The sequence below is a fragment of the Spinacia oleracea genome, chromosome 1 (assembly GCF_020520425.1).
Source record: "Spinacia oleracea cultivar Varoflay chromosome 1, BTI_SOV_V1, whole genome shotgun sequence".
Lineage (NCBI taxonomy): Eukaryota > Viridiplantae > Streptophyta > Magnoliopsida > Caryophyllales > Amaranthaceae > Spinacia > Spinacia oleracea.
The window spans coordinates 133,964,597-133,989,760 of record NC_079487.1 but is presented as its reverse complement, the minus strand read 5'-3'; the positions used below and the strand labels follow the sequence as shown (position 1 = coordinate 133,989,760).

At 35.9% G+C, this 25,164-nt stretch overlaps 3 protein-coding genes, 1 long non-coding RNA gene and 1 other non-coding gene across 21 annotated transcripts; 3 read left to right on the top strand and 2 right to left on the bottom strand.

The window, feature by feature from the left end:
- Nucleotides 1-1,741: 1,741 nt before the first annotated feature.
- LOC110793527 (3-hydroxyacyl-[acyl-carrier-protein] dehydratase FERN, mitochondrial) lies at nt 1,742-7,293 on the top strand. Of its 3 annotated transcripts, XM_056830001.1 has the most exons (6): nt 1,742-1,958; nt 3,261-3,312; nt 3,454-3,526; nt 4,644-4,936; nt 6,443-6,558; nt 6,659-7,293. In XM_056830001.1, the coding sequence occupies exons 4-6, from the start codon at nt 4,667-4,669 to the stop codon at nt 6,750-6,752; spliced, it is 480 nt and encodes a 159-aa protein (XP_056685979.1). In that variant the 5' UTR covers nt 1,742-1,958; nt 3,261-3,312; nt 3,454-3,526; nt 4,644-4,666; the 3' UTR covers nt 6,753-7,293. The 3 variants fall into 3 exon arrangements, with proteins under 3 accessions (XP_056685979.1, XP_056685982.1, XP_021854100.1); XM_056830004.1 differs by lacking the exon at nt 3,454-3,526; XM_021998408.2 differs by lacking the exons at nt 3,261-3,312; nt 3,454-3,526 and having other exon boundaries at nt 1,743-1,958.
- Nucleotides 7,294-9,089: 1,796 nt separating this feature from the next.
- LOC110793509 (uncharacterized) lies at nt 9,090-24,850 on the top strand. Of its 14 annotated transcripts, none has more exons than XR_008921800.1 (14): nt 9,090-9,653; nt 9,762-9,818; nt 14,883-14,985; nt 15,805-15,895; nt 15,977-16,233; nt 16,761-16,842; nt 16,957-17,153; nt 17,264-17,336; nt 18,690-18,796; nt 20,386-20,489; nt 20,619-21,770; nt 21,894-22,674; nt 22,832-22,911; nt 24,386-24,850. It is a non-coding gene; the product is annotated as an uncharacterized lncRNA (long non-coding RNA). The 14 variants fall into 14 exon arrangements; XR_008921799.1 differs by having other exon boundaries at nt 9,096-9,653; nt 16,789-16,842; nt 20,619-21,020; nt 24,311-24,850; XR_002534695.2 differs by having other exon boundaries at nt 9,096-9,653; nt 16,789-16,842; nt 20,619-21,020; ... (1 more) ...; nt 21,894-22,911; nt 24,311-24,850.
- LOC130466684 (small nucleolar RNA snoR137) lies at nt 9,504-9,661 on the top strand. Its single transcript, XR_008926853.1, has one exon. It is a non-coding gene; the product is annotated as a small nucleolar RNA snoR137 (small nucleolar RNA).
- LOC110793491 (protein SIEVE ELEMENT OCCLUSION B-like) lies at nt 12,487-17,223 on the bottom strand. Its single transcript, XM_021998373.2, has 7 exons — nt 16,969-17,223; nt 16,753-16,857; nt 15,763-16,211; nt 15,146-15,255; nt 14,869-15,011; nt 14,228-14,719; nt 12,487-13,514 (listed from the first exon to the last, which is right to left on the bottom strand). Exons 1-7 carry the CDS (start codon nt 17,170-17,172, stop codon nt 12,897-12,899), a joined length of 2,121 nt encoding a protein of 706 aa, XP_021854065.1. The 5' UTR covers nt 17,173-17,223; the 3' UTR covers nt 12,487-12,896.
- LOC110793501 (protein SIEVE ELEMENT OCCLUSION C) lies at nt 19,337-24,551 on the bottom strand. Of its 2 annotated transcripts, none has more exons than XM_021998384.2 (7): nt 24,375-24,551; nt 23,990-24,085; nt 22,515-22,975; nt 21,877-21,989; nt 21,627-21,754; nt 20,458-20,946; nt 19,337-20,124 (listed from the first exon to the last, which is right to left on the bottom strand). In XM_021998384.2, exons 1-7 carry the CDS (start codon nt 24,549-24,551, stop codon nt 19,522-19,524), a joined length of 2,067 nt encoding a protein of 688 aa, XP_021854076.1. In that variant the 3' UTR covers nt 19,337-19,521. The 2 variants fall into 2 exon arrangements, with proteins under 2 accessions (XP_021854076.1, XP_056685945.1); XM_056829967.1 differs by having other exon boundaries at nt 23,051-24,085; nt 24,375-24,425.
- Nucleotides 24,851-25,164: the final 314 nt, after the last annotated feature.

Sequence of the window (25,164 nt, the reverse complement as noted above, 5' to 3'; positions counted from 1 at the left end):
CTAACTTCCTTTGCCGTCATTGTTGTGCAATATTGTTGATTAGCTACTAACTGCACTATAGCTACATTATGAGCATCGGGTACTTCTGCATTCATTGTCTCATTGCAAGATGATTTTTTCCAGACGCCAGTTTAATTATTTATTTATTTATTCGGCTTATAATTAATTTGGATATGTGAATTAATATCCTAATTTATATATATATATATATATATATATATATATATATATATATATATATATATATATATATATATATATATATATATATATATATATATATATATATATATATATATATATATTGCAAGGTAAGAAAAATAGCCCTACCGGGTCGGAATCCCGCACGGGTCAACCCGCTCGGGTTAGCAGGCTAGACACTTTGAGAGTGGGGAGAGTGATAAGGGGAACCCTCCTCAAAGTGCCCCTAGTGGGGATTGAACCCCCAACCTTTTGGTTGGAAGGTGGAATCATTTCCACTAGGCCAAGACACACTTGGTTACATGTACTTATATATGCTACTACGTATTTACATTGTTTAGCACTTTAGCTTTGGCAAGTAACGTGTATAAACTACAAAGACTACTCTGTATTAGTGGAATTTAACCGTGAGGCTTAAGGAGTTTCATTTTTTGCTGTAAACATGTTAGTGTTGGTGGAACATGTTCTGCATGCCTATGTATAATACTCTCATGTTTCCTATAAATAGCCCGTTCATCGAACGGGCCAAAGAACTAGTTACAATCTATATCTATATCTATACTAATATATTAAAAGGCGTTGTGGAAAACGTCTATGTGCCACGTAGTACTCTTCCCTTTGCGCCACATCATTCACTAACCAAGTGGTATGTAATGTAATGGATAACCAAAAATCAATACAATGAGGTTTGAACTCTAGACCTCATGTCTGGATGATAATTCTCATTACTATCTTAACCAACCATCAATTGTGGTTTATTTCTTCACATAAATTTACAAATAAATGTTAACATGAAGTCTAATCCAACTAAATTTTTATTTGATTTTTTATTTTCTATGGACTATTTTGGAAAAAATAAAAATAAAGAATTAGGCCAACTATGAAGAGCATGATGTCATAAATCTCATAAGCATCAACTAGGAATACTTTGCATGGCTGCATATATCTAATTTGGTGTTTATTAATTTGAAGCACTTAGTTCCACTAGAATACAAATTATACAAAGTGTAAGATGATCTAATTGAAAAATTACTTGACATGATAAATGACATAGTGTGTCTGTGCAGTACGTAGACGAACTTAATGGATGTTTTTCACTTTATGATATACATGTATTTCGTCAAATATTGAGCTTGAGAAAATTTTAACATTTTAACTATTCAATGTAGTGATCGTGGCATCGCCCGGGCCACACACTAGTTTGTTTGAAAAAAATTGACCAACAAAATAATATTAAATTATATTATATTTAAAATATTAATTGACAAATATTACTATATTAATACCAAGCTAATAGCTAACTATTGTGGTACCAACTAGCTAAAAAGGAAAGTAGCTTAATTAATATATTATGTGGCATGGCAAGCTAATTTAACAAATAACTTACCGCTGAAAATGCTCTTAAAGATATTGGTGGTCAAAATTATGTGTTGACAAAAGTGTCTAGTGAAAACGATGCGAGTGTTAAGGAACGGAAAGAGTAGTGCGTGCAAAATAGAACATGAAAAAGATAAAGATTTTAGCCGTCCACTTTTATATTGGTTAATTTGAGCCCCACCTACCTTTTTTTTTAGGAAAAAAAAACCCCTCCAATCTGCATCTTCTTCCTCCTCCTCAGTCCTCAATCGGTCAATCCTATCGCATTCTCATACTCTTAAACGCTAACAACAAAAGCAGCGTCTCTTGTAATTGGAGTTGTATCATAGTCGTCGCCGCCTCTGCCGACCACCTCCCCTTCTCTGGTGCTGCAATTTTTGGTAATTATCTACAATCGATTTTTCTGTTGATTTTATTTGCAATTTTCCAAATTGTTAAATTTATTCTGGGTTTTTGGTGTTGCGAGATTCGTTTTATACTTGTATGGTATGTTTCGATTTTTCTGATAGGATAGGTTTCAAATTGTTAAATATATCCTGTTGGGCTTGTTTTGGTGTTTTTCCAAATTGTTTGATTAGCATACCACGAATTGGTCATGCTTTTTTTTGCTGACTGTTGTTTACTAAATTACACATTGAGCAATGAAGGGTTTGTTAAGGTGGTAATTTTAGCAGAAAGCCAAAGGAATGTCATTGTGCTACTTTGCGGTGTTGGTTGGTAGATTTCTTGTGGGGATTTTGCATTTGTTCTGCAATAGGTTGGATGTTTTTAGGCTCCAAAAGGGTCGGGTTTTTGTAAGGTTTGAGCTTGGAGCATAATTTATGAGAGATTACAAAACAACAATCACCATTCACTAGCAAGTATGAGTGCTATGGTGGAGGGGTAAGACTGTAAGAGGGTGCTATGTGTTATTTTTGTTCTTCTAGGCTTTGTTTTCAGGAAATAAACAATCAGTAGTTCAGGACTAATCTCAGGCCTTAAGGATCATTTTCATATGTCGATGATCAATGTATTAGTAGCATTAGTAATGGTTACCTTTATTGTAATGTTCCTTGTATGACTGTTATACAAAAAAGGTCCGTCAGTAAAGAGATTTTGTGATTACTTCAGTTCAGACGCTAAAATATGATTTTCTTGTAGTATAGGTTCGTGTTAATGAAGTGTATTGGACAGCAAAAAACTTGATATTAACCTTTTGAAATTCAACTTGGAAAAATTCAAAGTCAGTTCAAGTTCAACTGTCTATGTACTCCATGTTCTGCTAGAGTTCATAGTTCTTAGGAGTATACATAAAACAAAAAAAGAAAATTCACAAAATGATCATATTGAATTTTATTAGATTTATTAACTTCTTGCTTTGTGCAACTTCCAAATGTGTTATTAATCCCTTATTCAAGTTTCAACACATAACATAACCCGGGGACAAAAGTGCACTCTCCTTCATATTCTTTTTCCTACGAGGTAAATCCTTATATAAGATGGAGAGGTTAAAAAAGAGATGTTACTAACTTATTTCTTTAGATATGTAAAAAAATTATTATATGCTATGATCAAAATTTACAAGTTGAAGCAAAAAATTTGACGCCTATCTGTTGGTAAAATGGAGGTCCAAATAGTTCAAGTACTTTCAGTGAGATGGAAATTATACACACACATATTTAAGTTGTGGTGTAATTACACAGGAGCAAGAATTCGGGACATCAGACAATTACTTAAAAGGCAAGATTCTTGCAGGTATTATGTATATTTAGCACAACTCTCAGAAACTTGCCCAGAACAATAGAAAAGCTGGTTCATTTGAGATATCTTGACATGTCCTCACAGTTATGAAATGGATTTCTTCCTGCAACACTAAGCAAACTGAATAACTTGCAGACCTTAAACTGACAAAGTCTTGAAGTTCAAAAGAGTTGCCAACAGAGTTGAGCAAACTGGGGAAATTATTAAGGTACTTGGTGATTGATAGTCGCTGAAAACTGATTATATGCCTCCGTCGAAAAACCAGGGAAATTGAGTGTAATTTCTGTGAACTTAGATGTTCCAATTTGAAATTAGTGTGTTTATGGATGTCGCAGTTTTTGGATAGCCTTACTTGGTGACTAACTGGTGTTGTTGCGTAGGGTTGGGGTGGAAGACACAGGGATAGGAAATAGAGAATAGGAAATGTGAGAGTGTTGAGGAGATTTTTATAAAAGAAATGTTCTGATGGTCAAAATGTGTATAAATTAAACTTGTGATTAGATGTGAAAAATGGCATATTTAAGGCTAAATTTTGTCCATATTAGCTTGCAAAATCAGGAAACGTAAACTTTTTGGAGATACAAATATCTGAATAAAAGAACAGTACAGACTTGAGATTGTTCTTTAGAGTTCTTTCCCAATGATTATCTTAGTATCTAAAATAATATGTATGATTTGTTAGTGGATTGAAATTTTCTGAGGGAAATAACCACACTGAACACTTGCTAGCTTGGCCAAACTTTGTATTGGTGTGCTTTGAGCCTCAAGAAAGCTAATAATAATTTTGATTGCTTTGCTGTATCAGTTAGAGCACACACTGATGCCATGATATGAGAAGAATATATGATAAGATGAAGAAAGTAATGGGTGCTATTATTTCTATATGTGTTTAGGCATTATATCTTTCATAACTAAATGTCAGAATACATAGAAAACTATTTATACCTATACACCTAAATTCTTGAATGTGATACAAATATGCAATATCTAACGAGAAAGGTAAAATGAAAATTACATACCGAAAATATTTTTTTTTATAAAAAAGATACATCTATTTAAAAAAGTATATCTAAATGATGGTTTGGAATTGCTTGTTTTTGGCACGCATGCAAATTGGAGGAGGTTTACTGTATTGGTTACTAGCATCTTCTATTGCATGGATGTTTTCCTTTTAACTGAATTACTGATGATGCCCAGAGGTGTTCTAGTATATTGAGTTTCTGGTCAAAATTATGTGATGAAACTATTTTCTAATCATGTAGTGCTATGAGTTTAGATTGAATAGGTAGTCTAACTTGAGCCAGTTTTTGCATTGTGTTATTTAGGAACTCAGTGGTATTTATGAACGATGAGGATGCTATCCAACCGCCTTGCGTCAAGCTTTTTCTCCTCCTACAAGTATAGTTCTGAGGTAAAGTCAACTGTGAAAATAGGAGATGTTTTACAGCAGCGAAAAATATTTACTGATGAGGATGTTGTTGCATATTCCAAAGTCAGTGATGACATAAATCCTCTGCACTTTGACACCGAGTGTGCTCATATTGCTGGATTTCAAGATCGACTTGTTCATGGGATGCTAGTTGCTTCCTTGTTTCCTCGGATTATTTCCTCTCATTTTGTAAGTCACGGATATATTCTTTCCTTTTACTTATTCTATGTCTATGCTCTTGGTAAATTGGTTTTTGGTGTTCCACTTTTAGTATGAGAGATCTTAAGTATATTGATGAACTAAACAGAACAAGCTATTGATTTAATGTTACTTGTATATTCTAGGCAGTAGTCAATGTTGTGCGTAGGAGTCATGTGGAGGTGGGGTTGCGTTTAGGAGTTATGTGGAAATGGGGTTGCGTTTAGGAGTTATGTGGGCATAATGATGTGTTTAGGAGTTATATGATCAATATAGTATAACGGAAAGAGGGGATAATTAGCATTAGAGATTCCATCCTAAGTGTCATTTTCTTCAAATAATTCTAGGAGGAACCACATCTATTTAGCTTGTTAAGGACTAAAAGTGCTCCCCGCAAACACAGCTTCCCTAAACCGGTTGCTTTAGTTACCAACTTGATGCATCAACTAAATAATCTCTAGCGCAATTTTGCCTTGATGCATTTTGGAATACACAGAGATTCCTCTCTTCCCAAAAATACTAGACAACCAGACCCAATATAAAAAATAGCAGTTGCTGTTTGGATACATATGCTAGGTTGTGCTTTGTGGCTGTTGTAAAACGGAAAAATAATTCTACCACATTGTTATTTAAGTCTTTTTCCAGATACTTTTCGTTTAGATACTTGAAACTTAAAAACTAGGACTCACGGGTAACTAATTTTTTTTTTTCTGTACAGAGCACTCTAAAACTAGGACTCGCGGATATCTTATCGTATCATGGCATATTAAGGAAACATTGATTCACCCATCAAACTAGGAGAGTGCTCTGTACAGGACAAAAATTAAACGTTAAACAAAATAGATGTCTATATTTTTAGAGTGCTAGCTGCTCGAGAAATATGCCCTATTGATTCATGTGAATCCCTCACTTTGGTAGTCTGTGGTCTGCAAGTGAAATCAACTGCAGAAGAAGCCAAGCGATCAAGTGTTTTCCAAAGGCCAATATTTCTATTTTGTGAGGGGCTTCTCCTGTCCCAGATCACTATAACATATGCAACTTGCCACCATAAGAGGGCATTTTAAAAGCCGTGATTCATCCCATTCCCACACACTACTTTTCTAACTGAAGGCTTTGCATGGAAAAGTGTGGTATGGTTCTCCTATCATAGGAACTCCCAAGATATTTTAGGGGGTGTTTGGTTCGTGGTTTCTCGGCGATACAACCCTTCTGCTAACCTAAGATAGTCTAATTTATGTTTAGTGTCTTTACTTTCCTCCACAATAGCTTGCAAAACAAAAGCAAATAAATCTCAAAACACCTACGTTTAGTGGGATGGAAGGAGCAAAAATCAGCTTTATTGAACACCAAAAATTGTTTGCATATCGCACTCAAGTTCTACCAAGATGTGCACATCTTGAGTGATGTTAAATCTGGAGTTTTGCATTACAAGATTTACAACCATTCATGCATTTGGGTTGTGTTTGTGCCTTACTTTATAGTGTTTTGTTCTTGTAGCCTGGTGCTGTTTATGTTTCACAAAATCTGCAATTCAGACAACCTGTTTATGTTGGAGATGAGATTGTCGGTGAAGTGCAAGCAATGAATATAAGAAATTTCAAGACAAACTATCTGTAAGCAACTCAACTTTACCAGAATTATGGGAATTAAAGCCCATCTAATCAAGTATGGAAATTAAATCTTGACTTTGGTTGTTTGGTTTTGGTTGGCCAGTGTGAAATTTTCGACTAGGTGTCTCAAAAAAGGTAGTCTCCTTGTGATTGATGGTGAAGCTACAGCGATCCTACCTTCTTTGATTATGCAATGACAAGATGTGAAATGAAACAACGTTTATGTGCATTGTCTCGACTTTTTTTTTTGTGTGTGTTACCACCTGGTTTACCCTTATGGCTAATCCGGATTCAGGGTGAGTTTTCGGTGGAACATGAACATCATCTCAAACTCAAGCACACAAGTGGAATGCAACAAATAAAGATAGCTGGAACAAGAAAGAGACTTCTTCGGCTAAGAAGTCATGGTCCTACAAAACTTTAAGAGACAGAGCAATCGGCCCTACCATGGCGAGGTTAAGAGCACAAAATGGTGCATGAACGAACCCATGCAATATTCACCATCAAATTTTGAAACCCCAGCCTCGAACAATGAGCATTGAACCTCTGGTCATTCGCCACAATATTTTGGTTCTTTTTTTCAGGCATGTATAGCCTCTTTGCAGTTGTCAGTTATGCCTGTTCTGTGCACTTAGTTTCGTGGCTTTTTAACTTGTATTTTGGTTACATACTAAAAATTTCGTGGTTATGTTTAACTTGCATCAATGTTATGTACAGCTAACAGACTTTGTTGCAGAACAGTAGTTTTGAATTTCTGCATTATCCTGTTTACTTTGATCCAACTTTTGCTGTCATTAATATATGGCAAATTTGGCAAATACAACCTAATAAAGTTCCCTATTTGCCAAATACAACCCCCAACTTTTAATTTTGCCAATTACAACCTCAAACTTATACTTCCATTTTAAATTACAACCCGAAGTCATTAATTTCCCGATAAAAATCACTGGAAGATGATGTCATTTTTCGATTTTTTTTAGTTCTTATTTTTCGATTTTTTTGTTTAGTTCTTATTTTTCGTTTTAATTTTCTTTATAGATTATGTAATTGTTTTTTTAATAACATTATTACATCATTTTTCAGCAATTTTTGCTGGAAAATAACTTTGGGTTGTAATTTAAAATTGATGTATAAGTTTAAGGTTGTAATTGACAAAATTAGAAGTTTGAGGTTATAATTGGTATTATTGATACAAGTTTTGCTTGAATAAAGAATAATCCGTAATTTTACATCCATACCAAAGCAAAATAAAAAAAAAGTTTCTCTTATTGTACGCTGTGGCTCTAATTTGCTAGTTCATTTCAGTGTATACAATTTGGCGATAAGTTCATCCTCCCTATAACCCCCACTTCATCTCAGTAGCATGGGAGGGCCCTCCTCCTAATTTCTCCAAACCCAACTTCGATAGTTCGGTATGTCATAATTCCGCAGCAGCAGGAGTATCATCCGCAACTCCAATCGTCAACCTCATAAAGCTTGCGCTTACTTCCTCGTTCATCGCATAAGCCACAACTCTCCACCTTGGCATCGTCCTTGCTCGCGATATGAGTATTTCATCGAAGGTGATAACCTCTTAGTAATAAATGCAGTGCTTGGTACTTGGTCCTCTCCTTGGCAAATTGATCACATTATACTGATATTCGAATTCTCCTTAATTCCTTCAGCAATCGGAAAATCAGACACGTCTACAGAGAAGCAAATAGAGCAACAGATTAGATCGCTAATGTTAGACATCTTGTTTCTACTAGCTTAGATATTGTTATTTATAATAACTCTAATTCATTTTCTATCATTTCTTCTGATTCATTAAGAGTGCCTCTCGTGAGGAGTGTCTCCTAGTGCATTTTTTTTCTTCTTGCCTAATTAAAAAAATAAATTTGCGGATAAATTATTTTTTACCACCTAAAAAAATCGAAAAATTGTTTTTTACCACCTGAAAAACTAAAACTTGTATTTTACCACCTAAAAAAAATTTAAAAATTGTATTTTACCACCTGAAAAATGGAAAAATAAATGAAAATGTTATGTAGGGGGTCACAATAACGGCAATACTTCTAATATGTTTTATTTTTCCACGATTTCATGTATTTAACTCTATTTTCTTCCCCCGTTTCCTTATTTTCTATTAATTTACATAATTTTTCACCACCATTAATTTACAAAATTTGACAAAATTTAATGAAAGTAATGAGCGAAGAGGGAAAGAGTTAAAGAAAATCACACAAGGAATGTATAAAATTGGAGGAAGTTTGAATTAGGTAGCCAACTAGCCATACGAGGTTTCATATATTTTTTTGTTTTTTAGGTGGTAAAAAACAAGTTTTAATTATTTTTTAGGTGGTAAAATACAAGTTTTAATTTTTTAGGTGGTAAAAAACAATTTTTCAATTTTTGTAGGTGGTAAAAAACAATTTGTAAAATTTGCCGATAAAATTCCCCTTAACCTAATCCCCGTATTTGGGCCGTGCTAAACTAAAGAGGAGGCCCGTATAAAATATCCCTACGTCCTCCTCCAAGGCTCCAACCCTCACCCTCTTTTATAAAACGTCACAGCAATCTTTGTTTTCTTCATCTCAGTCGTCGTCTTCGCCCCTCTGAAGAAACCCTAATCCCCCCTCCCCAGAATCATCTTCTAACTTCTGTCATTTAATTTCCTCTTTCTCCAATCTCGATTTAAATTTCTGCAAATTTTTCTGTTAAACCAATTGTCTTTTATAATTCTTGCTTTCGGAGGCGTTGCGTTAATCGGCTAAATCTCAATTCCGATGAACGTGTCAAGGGGAGCATACAACAATATTTCTGCAATTATAACTTCAATCTGATTTTCTCAATCTTTTTTTGCAACTGCGATCCCAATTAGTCAATTCGTAGTTCGCATATGAAGTTCCTAATTGTAACATCTGAAAATCCCTTAATTTCTGTGATTTCAATTTTGATTTGATTTGTTTGTTGCTTCATATGGTGAACTCTCTCTTGGTAAATGAGAAGTGTTCTAGTTTCCGAAGCATAAATTAAAAACAAAATGCCAGTTTTAAACAGCACGATGAATGGATTAATCAATTAGTCTCCTTTACTTTCATCGCGTTACCTGTCAGCTGGTACATTTTCGATCTCCTCAATTAATAAACTTTTTTGGAATAAAATTAGGGTTTGATTATTGAAAATCTGGAATTCCTTGTTTGAATCTCCTCTCTTTCTTCCTGTAGGATGAGTTGAATACGAGAGCGAATTCATTCAGATTTTCCTGATTTGACGAAAATCTGGTATTTTTTTAATCTACCGTTTTAATTCTTTAGATTGAATCGTTAAATCCATCTTTTGATCAAGTGTTTATATGTTAATGTGAAAGTTGCTAATGGCGGCATTAAGATTTAACATGAATGTGTAGATTCTGGACAATTAAAATGCATAAATTAGGTTTCCGAAAGAGGAATTTTGAATTTGTCATTGACTTTTTTCCATGAAAATGATTTGAAGTTTATAAATATTTTATATGAATTGGACATTGTCGAATTTGGATGAAAGAATGATTATATGATATCAATTGGAATATACTATGACAGTGACCTAATCTGAACTGATTCGAACTATGCGTTGATCACCATGGGCACAAGAGGTTTAACATGAATTAACTTGAATTGATCAGACCTGTATACCCTCTTGCTGGGACGGAATTTAACATAAAAAATCTTGTCCAAAATCATAAATTTGTTTCGGGTTTTGCGGACTGAAATTTACTTTTTTGGATCAGATCGGGCCAGCTTGTCGATCTATAGAAGCTGACATGACACGGGCTAAAACCCGGCCCACCCTATCACATAGTCTAGTTTAGCTCTGTTCAGCCCCCCAAGCTATCGGCCCGACTCTACCCCCGGCCCATTGAACAGGTATAGACCTATAGATGGCTGTAACCGGCCCGGCCCGAATGACTCGACCTGACATGAAAAAGCCGGATCCGAGCACGAAAAAGCCCGACCTGACCCGGCCCATTGAACAGGTATAGACCTATGGATGTCTGTAACCGCCCCGGCCCGAATGACTCGACCTGACATGAAAAAGCCGGATCCGAGCACGAAAAAGCCCGACCTGAAGTCGTGGCCGGGCTTGGGCCTTAATATTTTGGAAAAGCACGACTCTATTGGGTCCGCCAATGGCCTTGTATTAAATTGTTCGGCACGGCCCCGTTAGGCCCATATAACAGTGGGCTCGGGCCGAATCCCCGCCCACGTCCATCTTTATATAGACCCGACTAAACTCAACCTGATCTGAAACTGACCTGCACTCTTGATTTGATAACAATGATCTGACCTGACTGAACCCTGAGCTTGTTAAACCTTATATGAGTTGATCCGACTAAACTCGACTTTACTAAACCTTGATCACCATGGGCACAGAGATTTAACATGAATTACCTTGAAATGATCCGACTGACTAACTCGAGTACTGGACCGTACTAAACCTGATCTGAGTTGACCTGATTAACTCAACCGTACTGAACAAATGCATAACAAATCGAATCAAATAAAGGTTGGACAACAATTATCTGAGCTGACAAAACTCAACCATGTTAAACCTAATCTGAAGTTGACCTGACTAAACTTGACCTTACCAAACCTGATCTGAAGCTGACCTGCACACTTGATTTGACACCAACTTGGTTGAAGTGGTAATTGAAAATGTAAAAAAAAAACAAAAGATACATAGGATTATTTTTTTCTAGCTGTAGAAGCCAATGGCGAGCTTAATTGTCACTTTGTTAATGCAACGATACAGGCTGACTGTAGATAAGTACTCCGTATATAATTACTAGATAGAACCTGATTTATCTGTTAAAAGGGAGCTGGATTTTGGACCTGATGAGAAAACAAAAGATACATAAGCTCACAGTTAAATTGTTTGAAAAATTCTTACTGTTTTACTGGTCTGATGAGAAGATTTTTGTGGAGTTGGTAGATTTGACACTAGATCTGACCTATTTTAACCGACCTGCACACTAGATTTGACAACAATGATCTGACCTAATTTAACCTTATCTGGGTCGACCTGATTAAACTCGACCTTACCTTACTAAGCCTTTATCACCACAGGCACAAAGATTTAACATGAATTAACTTGAAATGATCCAACTGACTAACTCAACCATACTAAACCTGATTTGGGTCGATTTGATTAACTCGATCTTACTAAACCTGATATGAAGCCGACCTGCACACTAGATTCGACAATAATTATCACATGACTGAACTCAACCTTATTAAACCTGATCTGAAGTTAACCTCACTAAACTTGACCTTACTAATCTTGACCTTACTAAACTTGATCTGAAGCTGACCTTTACACTGGATTTGACAACAACGTCTGGTTGAACCGTTGAAGGGGTAATTAAAAATGTACAAAGAAAAACAAAAGATACATAAACTCACAGTTACATACATTTATAGCAGGAAAATAGGAAATCAATAGCCATGCCTTGATTTTGTTTTTCTAGCTGTAGAAGCCAATGGCGAGCTTAATTCTCACTTCGTTAGTGCAACGATACAGGCTGACTGTAGATAAATACTCCGTGTATACTTACTAGATAGACCCTGATTTATCGGTTAAAAGGGAGCTAGATTTTGGACCTGATGAGAAAACAAAAGTTACATAAGCTCACAGTTAAATTGTTTTAAAAATTCTTACTCCGTACTGTTTTTACTGGTCTGATGAGAAGATTTTTGTGGAGTTGTTAGAATAACAATTCAAATGAACCTATTATATAAAGATAGATTTAATCCATGTATCGGTTAAACAAGCTAGGCAGATCAACCATCACACCGGGAATTTTAAGTTTTGTTCCAAGAATCCATTATAAACCATTGAGAACCTGACATAAATAATTACCTTTTGCAACTGACTATGAAGTACTCGGTATGTTGCATTTAACTAAATCAATTGTATTAGAACAATAATAAACATTAAAGCTATTCCAAACTGTATTACAATATCAAACCAAGGGGTGATTTGGTTAAATAAATAAGTAAACTAATTATTGAACTTAGGTAACGTTGGGTTGAACATAAGAAGTAAAAGTTCTCAGGAAGAGGAATTGCCCATGTATTAACATTTCCTAGGAAGTAAGAAATGTTGTTTGGTTGAACATGGAAAATAACTTCCCATGGTAAGCGACTTTCTCCATTTTGGGAGAAGTAGAACTTCCTAGGAAGTGTGACTTCCCATGTTTTTGCAAACCAAACAACACTACAACCTTCCACTTCCTAGGAAGTTACACTTCCCATTGTTTCTCATGTCAACCAAACAACACCTAAGCTTCTGTTTCTGTTTGAATTTTTACTCGAGATTTCCTAGTCAGTGCAACAACGATACATGATAAACTTCTCCATAGTACGCCCGCACTCCGCACAAAATACCTTATCTGGAATACTTCCAGTTGTACCAGGCAATATAAGACGGTTACAATGATGTGGTGTATGAAGCTTCTGCAAATAATCAATTATTGCTTGCACAAATCCTTTCACTTTGACATCTTCTTTCCATTCATCAAAATCCTCTAAACATGTCAATAAAGTCTCACCCTTTGCTTTAGTCATCTCTGTTGAACCCCTACTAATCATAGCCCACCCTTGTTCACCTGCATCAAAGCTCATCATTGTTACTATCTCTTGCATTATGGGGTCATTCTCTACAGTTCTTCCGTGCTGCATTTTGGAGTGCCACATGCTCTGGAGCCGAACCCAGAAGTACCATACTAGAGTTACGTCAGGTAGTACGTGGCTTAACCCCTGTGCAACTATCGCATTGTTTATCTTACGAATCTTTTCTTTGAGGTTGCTTTTACCAACGTATAGCATCTCGAGGGGGATGTTGGCGGCGAGTGCTGTATCGTGTAGTTTGGTGGTGAATTTCTGTATCCAGTCTAGGTCTTCTCCTCCGTACAAACAAATATATTTCCCTTCTTGCATCTGTAATAAAAAAAAAGTAACAATCATGAGTTGATTACAAAAATTTTACTAGTCTCGCTGTTGATGCCAGATGCCCTTAGACCTATCACGGGTAGGTCGGGTCGGTAGTAAAAAATTTGTTTTCGAGTTCGGGTTTACAAATGTTTGTTCAAGACCCAGAACATTCGGGTTTGGTTTGACCTAACTGGTTTAGAGATTTTAAAATCCGTATTATATTTTCATTAATTTAGGTAATAAATATGAGGCACAAATTAACAATTTTTCCTACACAAATTTATATTTAGTTAAATTCAACCATAAGATGGTGTATAATTTAAATTAAAATCATAGCACACCCAAGAATAGTAACAACAACGTGTTTAATATGCTTAATATTCCTAATAATCTCATTTATTACTATAAATACAACGATCTTCAATCGGCCGGGTAAAAAATGGGTTCCGTCGTGTTTTGACCCATTACTTTTTAGGTTTCTTGGGTTCGGATAAAATTGGGTTACGGGTCACAAAATCTTGTTCAAGACCCAGTATTTTCGGGTCGAATTTTGACAGTTCACAGATTCACAGTTGACGACTAACATCAATTCTTCATTCTTTTTCATCCAATGAATATTAATTTTGTTTGGTGTGCAAGCCATATAGAACTATGAAGTGTGCAACATCAAGAACAATGATAAAGGATTAGGAAAAGGGAAGAAATAAGGACTAACATACCCATTGGAAGATCAATGGCTCAATGGTTTCTGCTAACAAGTCGAGTCTCCAAGTCTCTTCTCTCCAAAGAGCTTCTTCCCTTGCACTAGTGAAAGGAAATGCCAAACTCCCCCAAATCCACATCATGTGAAGAGCATTGGGGTTTGTAACTCGACCTTGTGGATCAAGAACAACAAGCATAGGCTTCTTGTTGAAGTTCCACACCTCCTTTATGTACCTAATTACTGCTGGTTTAAGCAATGAAGGGTGATACACAGAGTACCATGGCATCATTGATTGTAAAGCCTCAAACTCTTTTTGTTTTTCTTCAGTCCAAGGAACAGATTTGTCGATTACCGGGAGCCACACTACTTCATATTGACTTTCCATCCTTTCTGGTTGATGCCTTGATTCTTGGTACATTTGATCAAGAATTGAAAGTTCTTCATGAGAAATGTCGAGGTCTGAAATTAGTAGTAGAACATTTCTTCTCCTCAGTACATCTATGTTTACCTGTATATGTATGTGTAGAAATCAATGCTAAGTTAAAACTTTTTGGCATACTAACCTTAATCATTAACTTCTCAATCTTGTGCATACTATTTTTGTAAAACAAAGTTAGAGAAACAACAGATTGGAGCAGAGGAAACCAGTAAGCAAACCCTTTTTTTTGCAGAACCATGGAAGAGGGACAGCTGATCGTCTTCAGAATGAATCAAAAGCCTTAGAATTTTCATGTTGTCAAGGTGGGGTGTCTCAAATGCGCGAACAAGCAACTGGTATGCTTCTATATGTCTCTTTTCATCTGCATTGCGTAAGGAATATTAATTAGTCGTGCAGAATACATGTATAATAGTTATATGGTATTGTCTTGTGTAGTATGTAAAGTTCCGTGTGATTGTTTCAATACATACAGGGGTTTTGGGCATTTTGGCTTACCAATGTGTTGGTAACAGAGATCTAGCTGCTTTCTTAGATGTTCATATATGCTGCTGATCTTATGAGCCAAGCTCGAGAGCTCCCAAGCCTCTGTTGTTGACGATATATACCTGATCGCACCCCAAGCATCATTTAACCATATTTACTGCTTGTGAAATTTCAAGGTGAAAGACAAAAGCACATAAAATAACGGTTTCATCTATTTTTCCATTTTCAGGTGGTAAAAAACAAGTTTTAATATTCTTTTTAGGTGGTAATATACAAGTTTTAGTTTTTTAGGTGGTAAAACACAAAATTTTCGATTTTTGTAGGTGGTATAAAACAATTTATCCTAAAATAAAATTGTCAAGCATGATTTCAGATAACAAAATGTTGTTATGACTTCAAATATCTGCTTTACTGGTTTAGCACTTGTTATATCATGTCTAGTTTCATATGTATAGTTCTCTTCATAGATTTTCGATGATGGTTCTTAGTTGACATTATGACTTGAAATTTTCTTCTTTTGGTGATAATATGGTAGGTTTCCTCATATTAACCTGCATGTGCCTTTTGGTAAAAAGCTCACAGAATATGCAAAGCATGATTTGTTGATAGTTATAAAGAGGATAACGTACTCATAACTCATGCTTATTAGACCTGCAATTTGTAATGCACAGGCCAATATACTCCGGATGATCCAATAAGCAGCTGTTGGGATCAAAGCATCAGCGGTGTCATACACTGCTGTATGTGCAGCTATGTACTGAGGTGGGAGCTCCTTGAATTCTACGATACATTTGGTTACATTTACCATAGCTTTAATTAAGTTGCCAATTGCTTCAAACTTAGGGTTGAGGGATTCTGAGTGTTCCATTATCTCGGGAAGTTGTTTAAGGATCGCAACAGACTTTGCCAATGGGTTTACTGTGTAGAGTTGCGCAACCAACCAGAATTCACCGTAATACACCGCAAAGGCTGCAAGAGCGAGGGCAACTTTTGCATCCCAAGAGTAGTTTGAGACTGTGTTGAAAATTGATAGAGTTGTTGCATGTGCATCTCCACTTACAGAACACTTGCAAGTTATCTACAATAAAAATTACTATCAGGTTAGTAGTCCTCATGGTTTGGTGTTTGTGTTTGGTAAAACTAGTATCATGAAAGCATTCCAGTTTTCCTTACAAGAGCCAAAAAGTGGTTACTTTAGGCTCCGTTTGGTTTGGTGTAAAACGTTTTCAGTGCAAAATGATTTTCCATGGGAAAAAATACAATTCCAAACTAGTTTTCCTTTGTTTGGTTCCTTAAAAGAAAATGGGAGAAGATGGTGATGATTGAGGGGAAGAAAGGAGAATTGAAGGAGGTAAGGAGGAAAGAGGAAAGGTAAAATAATTGAAAAGGGAAAAATCGTTTTCCATGAAAATGTTTTACACCCTGCCAAACGGAGTCTTAATGTCGTTGCAAGTTTGTGTCTTTTTCTGAAATCGAATTGATCTGGATTAGACAAAGCAGAGATCCATGTTGCATTCTGTAGCGAATTTAATCATGGAGCCTCTATATCTGCTAGTTGGTTAGCTTTTTTTCTTTTTTTTTTTCTTTTGTAGTAAATAGCTTCTGAGATTCTAACTAACCTCGTTAGAGATTTTGTTTATCGTGTGTGCCAATAGCTCTATCATCTCTCCATATCCAGCCTGAAACGCCTTGTCATCGAAAGCATCCAGGTGTGCTTGAGCTCCCTGTTAGTTAATTGCAAAAAACTCTATATGTAATTAAGGCAGCCAACTTTATGCATATGGCAAACTATATATTTATTTTGGAGTTGCATATATTATTAGGGGATTCTGTACCTGAGTAGAGCCAGGAATGGTGGGTGCAGCACGGTAAAAGATGTCCTCAATGATGTGAAATAGAGGTTTGACATCAATGTCACGGCCATCAGGGGCATGTGTGGCTCGAAGTTGGTTTAACACTGTCGTATCATCAGAAGCTGAGAACAAATGATGATCTCCCCTGAATCGTTGTTTCCTGCCAGGTAAAGTAGCATTTGTCATTGTTTAAGTTCAAATTGTGGAATTTAATCTAAGACCTTCTTATTTTATTTTTAATCCTTGTATAGCTTATATAGTTTCATCCGATTGTTAGATATTGGAATAAAGGTCGAATGAACCTACTACCTTGCTTGTACTAGGGTCAAAACTTTTGATCATCTAACAAGGTAAGTTGTCCTTGCTTTAAATAAAGATAGTCTGAAGATTCTCATACTAGGAAACTCGAATGGTTTTGGTACTATTACTGCATAAGAGAGATTGTTCCGTCTTCTTGAAGTCTCAGTTTTTCTTTTTGTTTGTATTTGTTAAATAATTGCACTTACTGAAATATTCAGTAGTCTTTCTAAGTTCTGAAAAGTTATTTGATTAACAACCATCTTACTGTAACTGTAATATGACACTTTTATATCTAAAGGCAACTGTTTCCTCTTCTGGAGATGAATTGTCCCGAAAACATGCTTTTGATTACGATTAGTACACAAGAATAGGGAATTACTTTTGTTTACTATATTAAATTAGGTTATGGCAGAAGCTGAAAAGAGATTTCCTGAGTATCAATCTCTAAAGTTAGTGTTTTATGCTTCTAACTGTGACACCTGAAAGTCCGCTTTGCATAAGAATACTGTATTAGTATTTTCATCTATCAAACTGCATTTTCAACATGCTTATATTGTTCTATAACCAATGTCAGACTTTATTTGGAAAAATTTATTGTACAGCCGGTATTTGGTTTGAGGCTTTCCCAATGACAGTGTTAAATATTCAGAGGGATCTATCTTCGAAAGATATTAACCCAAGTTTTATTTGGTGGTGATATTTTACCTACAATTTTGAAAAGATTTTGCTAGGAAGAGTAAACCGCAGGAAGGTTTTTTTGTAGTTGCATTTTAAACCCAAAATATCCCTGTATATTTAAGGCACACCAAAAATGTTTCTAGTTATGCTGCGAGTTATTTACTTGAGATCAGATGAAGTGGATTAAAAATTCGTTCAGCGTGATTTTTCTATCATATAACATACCTGGAGTGAAGAGAGGGTCTTATTTCTTTATTAAATCCTCATACTTGATTATTGAGCAAAATCATATTTTCTTTGCCCAAATAAGTGATTGTTTGAAAATGTTTGGATGTAGCTAATATACAATATCAATCTGAGTAATACTACCTTTAAGCTAAAACAGACTTAATTCAAACCTTAACTATGTAAGGTAGTTGTTGAGCTATATTTACAGTTCGAGGCCTTTTAATTTTATTACATCGTGCCCTTATTACATGCTTTGCTAGTGTTTATAGGTATGTTACTTAATCTGAAGATGTACTGGTATAAGTTAAGATGTACGTGAGACAGACAACAATGTTTTTCAATTATTGCTGATCAAGTTTGACATGATCTGGAACCAATTTGATTACGATTAGTAATAATGAGCAATGTGTATCAATAAGCATGTTTGTCATGTAGTTTCATGCACCAATCACTGATTCACTACTGATGCCAAGATCACCAATTTGTTGAAGCAACAGGTTAGAAGAACTGAAGAGAGGCAGATGAAGCCTGAAAGCCTCAGCTCAGTTTCTGAGTAGGAATACCTTGCCTGTGCTGTCTACAACATCCAGAAAATCACCAGCTGGTATGTTGTACGTATAACTAAGGCTCCGTTTGGTAGGGCGTAAAACGTTTTCATGGAAAACGATTTTCCCATTTTCAATCATTTTACGTTGTTTGGTTGGGCAAGGGATGGAAAACAATTTTCCATAACTCCCTCAAAGGTGGAAAACCCTTTTGCATTTGAAAGGGAGGGAAACCACTTGTCCTTCTTTCCCCCTTACTTCCCTCTCCTTTCTTCCCCTCAATCTTTCACCATCTTCTCCCATTTTCTTTTACGGTACCAAACAAAGGAAAACTAGTTTGGAATTGTATTTTCCCTTGGAAAATGTTTTCCATGTAAAATCATTTATGTAAAATCATTTTACACTGAAAACGTTTTACACCAAACCAAATGGAGCCTAAGTGTCTGTAGCTAATTTATTGCGTATTGGAGCTATGCCTTGATTGAATTTGAGGGATGATTTCTTTTACCGAGTTCGTTAGCCATATTTCTATTTGCAATGGAAATTTTGTAATATTTATTTTGTAGGACACTGAATTGAAAAAATCTCAAAACAACGCGAAGAGGAATTTAATAGCTTATTTTAATTTATGCTTGGGACATTAGATTAAAAGTTCAGAGAAAAAACACAAGGAGTTTATTAGCTTGGAATTTATTAGCTTTATCTTTCCTAAACACAAGGAGGTTTTTTCAAATATTCTTGCTCCCACAACAGTTAAAAAGTCAGTCTCTCTTATCCCAAAAACCTACACCACTTCATAGATGATAAACTTCTCCATGGGACGCTTACACTTTTCACAAATTACAGTCTCTTTCATTAGCTCTCTATTGTATCGAGTGACTCTTGAGTGCGAGCATGGCTCAGTTAATTGAGGTTCCAGAGAAAGCCTGATTGCATCTTCCAAACCAATATCTGGCATAAGTTTTTCCCATAATGCGCGTTTACTCAAGAACTCGGTCCATTCGTTACCACTAAGCTTTACAATATTTGTTGAAGAACTTCTTCCAAATATCATCCAATCTTCGTCTTTATCATCTAGCAATGCTATTACCTCTCTTAGAATATGATCAGTGTCAGTTGTCTGTTCAAGCCTGAGTATTGACCGTCTGATACTTTCAAGGCGCTTCCAAAATAAAGATATCTTAGTCAAAGAAAGAGAGTGACTTAGCTTCTCTTTCTCTATGGAAGAGACTATGTTTCTTACTAGTACACTTTGATCTTTTTTGCCAACATAAACCACCTCAAGTTGTGCACCTAAGCTTTGAAGGTCTTTAATTTCTGCGCTGAACTTTCTTACCCACTCAAGTTTACTGCTTCCATATATGCAAAGTGTTCTTCCTTCTTCTACCTGACATTATTGTGAGATCATGATCAGTTTGCATAAGTTTATTGCAACTACAACAGAGCAGATTTTAAAATGTTACTCCATCCGTCCCAAATTACTTGCACCATTTTCACTTTTTGAACTACCCAGTATTCACACAATTAACCTTGACCATATTTTATTTCTAGTATATGAAAACAAACGTTAGCATGTAATATGTTGTTGGTTTCATCTTAATATATATTTTCAAAATATTAACATTTTATAAGTTTTACTAACATGTAGTTAAAAATACTGGTGGTCAAAGTAAACTGGGGCAAATAATTTGGGACAGAGGGAGCAGAACAAAGATCATACCGACATGGGGAACGAGGGGTCGATAGTGTCAAGTAAGAGTCTCATATTCCATTTTTCTGTTCTCCACATCTCCTTTTCTCTTGAAGCTGAGAAAGGGTATGCTTTGGCACCCCAAATCCATATCATATCATCTGCATTTATATTGGTAACTGTTCCTGTAGGGTCCAATACAACCATACTGGGATTTTCATCGAATTCCCACTCCTTTTTTGCATAGTTAATCGTTGTTGAGCTGAGTGACCATGGTTGTCGAATTGAGTACCACGGCAAGGAGTTTGATAAAAGATTGAAGATTGTTACTTCATTGTTGCTCCATTTTCCGGAAGTTGAGATGGGGATCCACAAGATATCATAGCTTCTATCTACCTTACCGTGAAGAGGGTGATCGTATGTCTGGTGAACCAGTGAAAACAATTCATCTACAGGAAGCAGTTCTGGTTTTGAAATCAACAGGACAACCACCTTGTTCTTCAGTGAGGAGATTCCAACCTGTCACAAGGAAAACTCCTGTTAAAATCATTGCAGAGAGAAACTCTGATGTCTCATAAACTGCTGAATACCAGGTTTGACAACTAAGGCTCTATTCTGTTCACCTTATTTCCACTTATTTCAGCAAAAATAAGTTCAGATAAGATAAGTTCGGGAAAAATAAGGATTGACCAAGTACAAGTTATAACTAAAATAAGTTCAGATTAGACATTTTCAGAAAAAATAAGTGAAATTAGGTGAATAGAACGCACCCTAACTAGTTAACTACAATTGTATTGTATAGGAAGACCATGAATCCCAATTCCCAACCTTATCATGAAAAGTTTGAACTATTTCTTAATTTCTTTTCTTAAGAAACTAATATGGTGTTTTTGAACCGCATTTCGTGGAATTTACTCTTGATGCTAATTTGGATGAGTGATGTTATAAAATCAGATTGATGGATCCAGTTCAGAAGTTCACGCGTACAGCGTACTTAGTCCTGTCAGTACTGGAGCAGGCTGGTGTGTCTGCATGCATGGTTATTCGTATAGGACATGCATCTAATATGTTAAATCTTATTTGGTCAAATATTCCTGATGAATTGGCCTAAGATAGCATAGAATATAGTTCATTAACAAATTGAAGTGAAAAAAAGGTATCCATCTTTTCTGAATTTAGATGAATTAGAGTCAGGAAACCTTTGCTTGCTTGGATGATTGCTTTAATGGGAAGTCATTCCTCAGACCAAACAACATCCTAAGAATTCCTTGGTTGTCAATCTGTGGCTCCTTGAATAGATTCACAAGCTTCTTCTGCATCTTCTGCTCTGCATTTTGAGCCAGGTATAGTCGTCAGATAAAAGTACTAGTTCAAATTCACTATAAATGTGATAATTAGTTTTGTTGACAGATGAAGTATTTCTTACTGAATATATTCTACTGATCATACCTGTCTGTTGCTTGCAGGCTTCTACCTGTGTTCTAAGTTGAGTGCCGATACCATTAATCTTGCTTCTTAAACTGACAATCTCCCATACAGCACTTGATATTGAATATGGATCCCTAGAGTCCAAAATCAGGTTTGACAGTCAGTTTTCTTTCTTAAAGGTAACATGGCATGGAAATTTTATTTTGCATACTGCATAGGATGAATTGTTTGTTACCACCTTAAAAATTAAAACTTGTATTTTACCATCTAGAAAAAAATGTTAAAACTTGTTTTTTACCACCTGAAAACAAAAAAACGGATGAAACTGTTATGTGGGGCTCACTAATTCAATTTCCCTCCATTTTTTTACACTCCATCTGCAGTCTGCACTTTTGTTTAACCCCTTCACCCTCCTCTCTTTACTGCCATTGAATTTTGTCAATTTTGTGAATTAATAGGAGAAAAAATTATGTGAATTCATGGAAGAGAATGAAGTAGGGTAAGAAAAAGGAGTTAAATACAAGTTTTAGTTTTTTAGGTGGTAAAAAACCATTTTTTGATTGTTTAGGTGGTAAAAACAATTTTTCCTATTGCATATTATTGTTGTAAAACTTAAAAACTGTTGAAGCAGTGGTAGAAATGAATACGAACTGCATAACTGAAAGGAAAGAGGGTGCACTTGCTCATCTTCAATGGCTCTCAAATTTGTAACGAGAGTAATGCTAACCAAAATACTCCTGATTATCCAATAAGCAGCAACATATATTAACGATTTTGTAGCTGTGACAGTCCCATCCTGCAACTCTACATGGGTTATTGGTAAATCTTCAAATTGTGAAACAATCCTAATGATTTCTACCATAGTTTTAACTAATGTGGTTAGTGCTACAAAGATAGTCTCAAATATGTTTCTGTCTGGAATTTTTTTGAGTAATGCAATCGATGCAGCTAACGAGTTCTGGCTCTGTGATTGCAGTATGACCCAGTGTTCGCCAAAGACTGTCGCAAAAGCTGAAAGAGCTAGAAGCAGTTTATCATCCCATCTATAGCTCCCAAGTAAGTGAAACACACTTAGTGTACTTTCATGCACATTTTCATCTCCATAACACTTGCATAGCATCTGTCATTATTGTACATTCAGAACGTTAATCACCCGAATAACACTATTCATTAACTTGTATACTAATACTACTACCTCTTTCACAAAATGAACTTCACACTAGGGATTGATGCGGACGTTAACGGTCCATTTGGTTTGGTGTAAAACATTTCCAGTGATTTTCCAATGGAAAAATACAATTTCAAACTGAAACTAGTTTTCCTTTGTTTGGTTCCTTACAAGAAAATTCATAGAAGAAGGAAAACAGGAGGAGATTGGTGGGAAGAAGGAAGAGGGTGGTAAGGAGGAAAAGTGAAAAAGTGGTTTTCCTTCCTGTCAAATGAAAAAGGTTCTTCCACCTTTGATAGAGTCATGGAAAATTGTTTTTCATTCCTTGTCAATCCAAACAACGTAAAATGATTGAAAATGGAAAAATCGTTTTCCACGAAAACAACTAACACCAAACCAAACAACTCCTAAGAATAGTTGTTAAATAAAATAAAAGATTGGAAGTTTGTAGAGAGAAAACAAAATGAAGAAAATGTTTTGGTTTAGAGGGAAAGATATATAGGATGGGGAGAGTAAAGGGAAAAGTTTGAAAGGACGCGTATAGTTCTTTTTGCAACACCCTTAAGCGGAAACAAGTGTAAAGTTCATTTTGAGACGTATGAAGTAGTAAAGATAATTTTTTTTAACGGGGGTGGGGGATGGAGTGAAGGTAAAGATGGTCGTGGGCCGGCCTGAGACCCGACCTGACACGAAAAAACGTCCTGGCACGAGCACAAAGTCGTGGGCCAGGCCTAGACCGTATTTTTTGAAAAAAACACGACAAGGCACAACGCGACACGGCACAACAAAACACACTAAATTTAGTAAAATTAGGCTTAGGCACGACGTCCCGGCCCGGCATGACAGCCCGTGGGCATGGACCCTGTTTTGAACTTTTCAGCCGGCCCGACCCGTCACAGTGCAGGTTGGGCCCGCCCCACGGCCATCTTTATCCCGAAAAGGGGATGTGTTCATGAAGAGAAAAACCTCGTTTGATATCTGAAATATCGGGTTTTCTAATACATCTTGTGATTCCTCAACTATGCTTCTCATATCAATGGGATCCTGTTCCTGAACAAAGACCTGCCCACAACACCAGGCTAAGTTAATTAGCAGCCATAGTACAATACTACTATCAATCAATCACAAATGTTGTTCTATTGAGCCAATCTCGCCCTTTGTGTGTGATCTGTTTGAACAGAGGAAATGTAACAACATAGGTTACATTTTACACTTTTTTGGAGTTTGCATTTGCACAATATGTTTTGCAGCAAGTTGAGTTAAACTAAAACAAAGGGACAAAAGCAGGTGTAGTTCATGTAATCACATAATTAAGGAAAGAGCTTCAAAGAAAAAGAGTAATGCAGTATACCTGTGATGCAGTAGTCTGGTGCATGATAGTTTCAATAACTCGAAGCAACATCTCAGAATCAAGTTCGCGTCCATCTGGATCATGCGTAATCAGGATGTTCTTGATGAGGATGTCTGTTTCTGAAGAATCTACGTTGCCTGGGCGGAAGCTTTCACCGTACAGGTAGTTCAAGGCCATTGGCCGAGTATGCGCCGAGTACTGCAAATCACATATAGGGTGATCTCTGCTTGTTCTAACTGAGTTGGGTTGCTGTTTTGGAGGGCAATGTGAAAGATCAAATAAGATAATTGGGGCTTTTAATGTACCATTTCATCCCACAAAGGGTAAGGTATATATGTACTCCATTAAAAAACTCAGTAGCAGTACTGTAGTTAGAACCTTTTGCTTTAGATTATTTGCTCGTTACTTATTTAAACTTATTTTTGTTGAAAAACACTTATTTGTGTATACAAATTGTTTGAAAACTTTATTTTTGATGAACTGGACTTATCTGAACTTATTTTTGCTGAAATAAGTTAAAATGAGTTTGAGCTTTTCTAGACAAAAAGTAAAGAGGCATATTTGTGTTGCTAATCTTCTCATTATGTAAAGCCTTTTTAATATTCCAAAGAACAAAAGGAGGAGACAACAAAGTGAGATACTACAAAATAGAAGTTAGAAACCAGTAACTAGTGAGGTGAACTATAACAGTGTAACATATGTTAAACAGCAAAAGAGGTACTGTAACATAGAAGTCTCAATCTTCAATAGTAAAAGAGGATTGATTTCCTTTTCCCCAGATATAATGCTA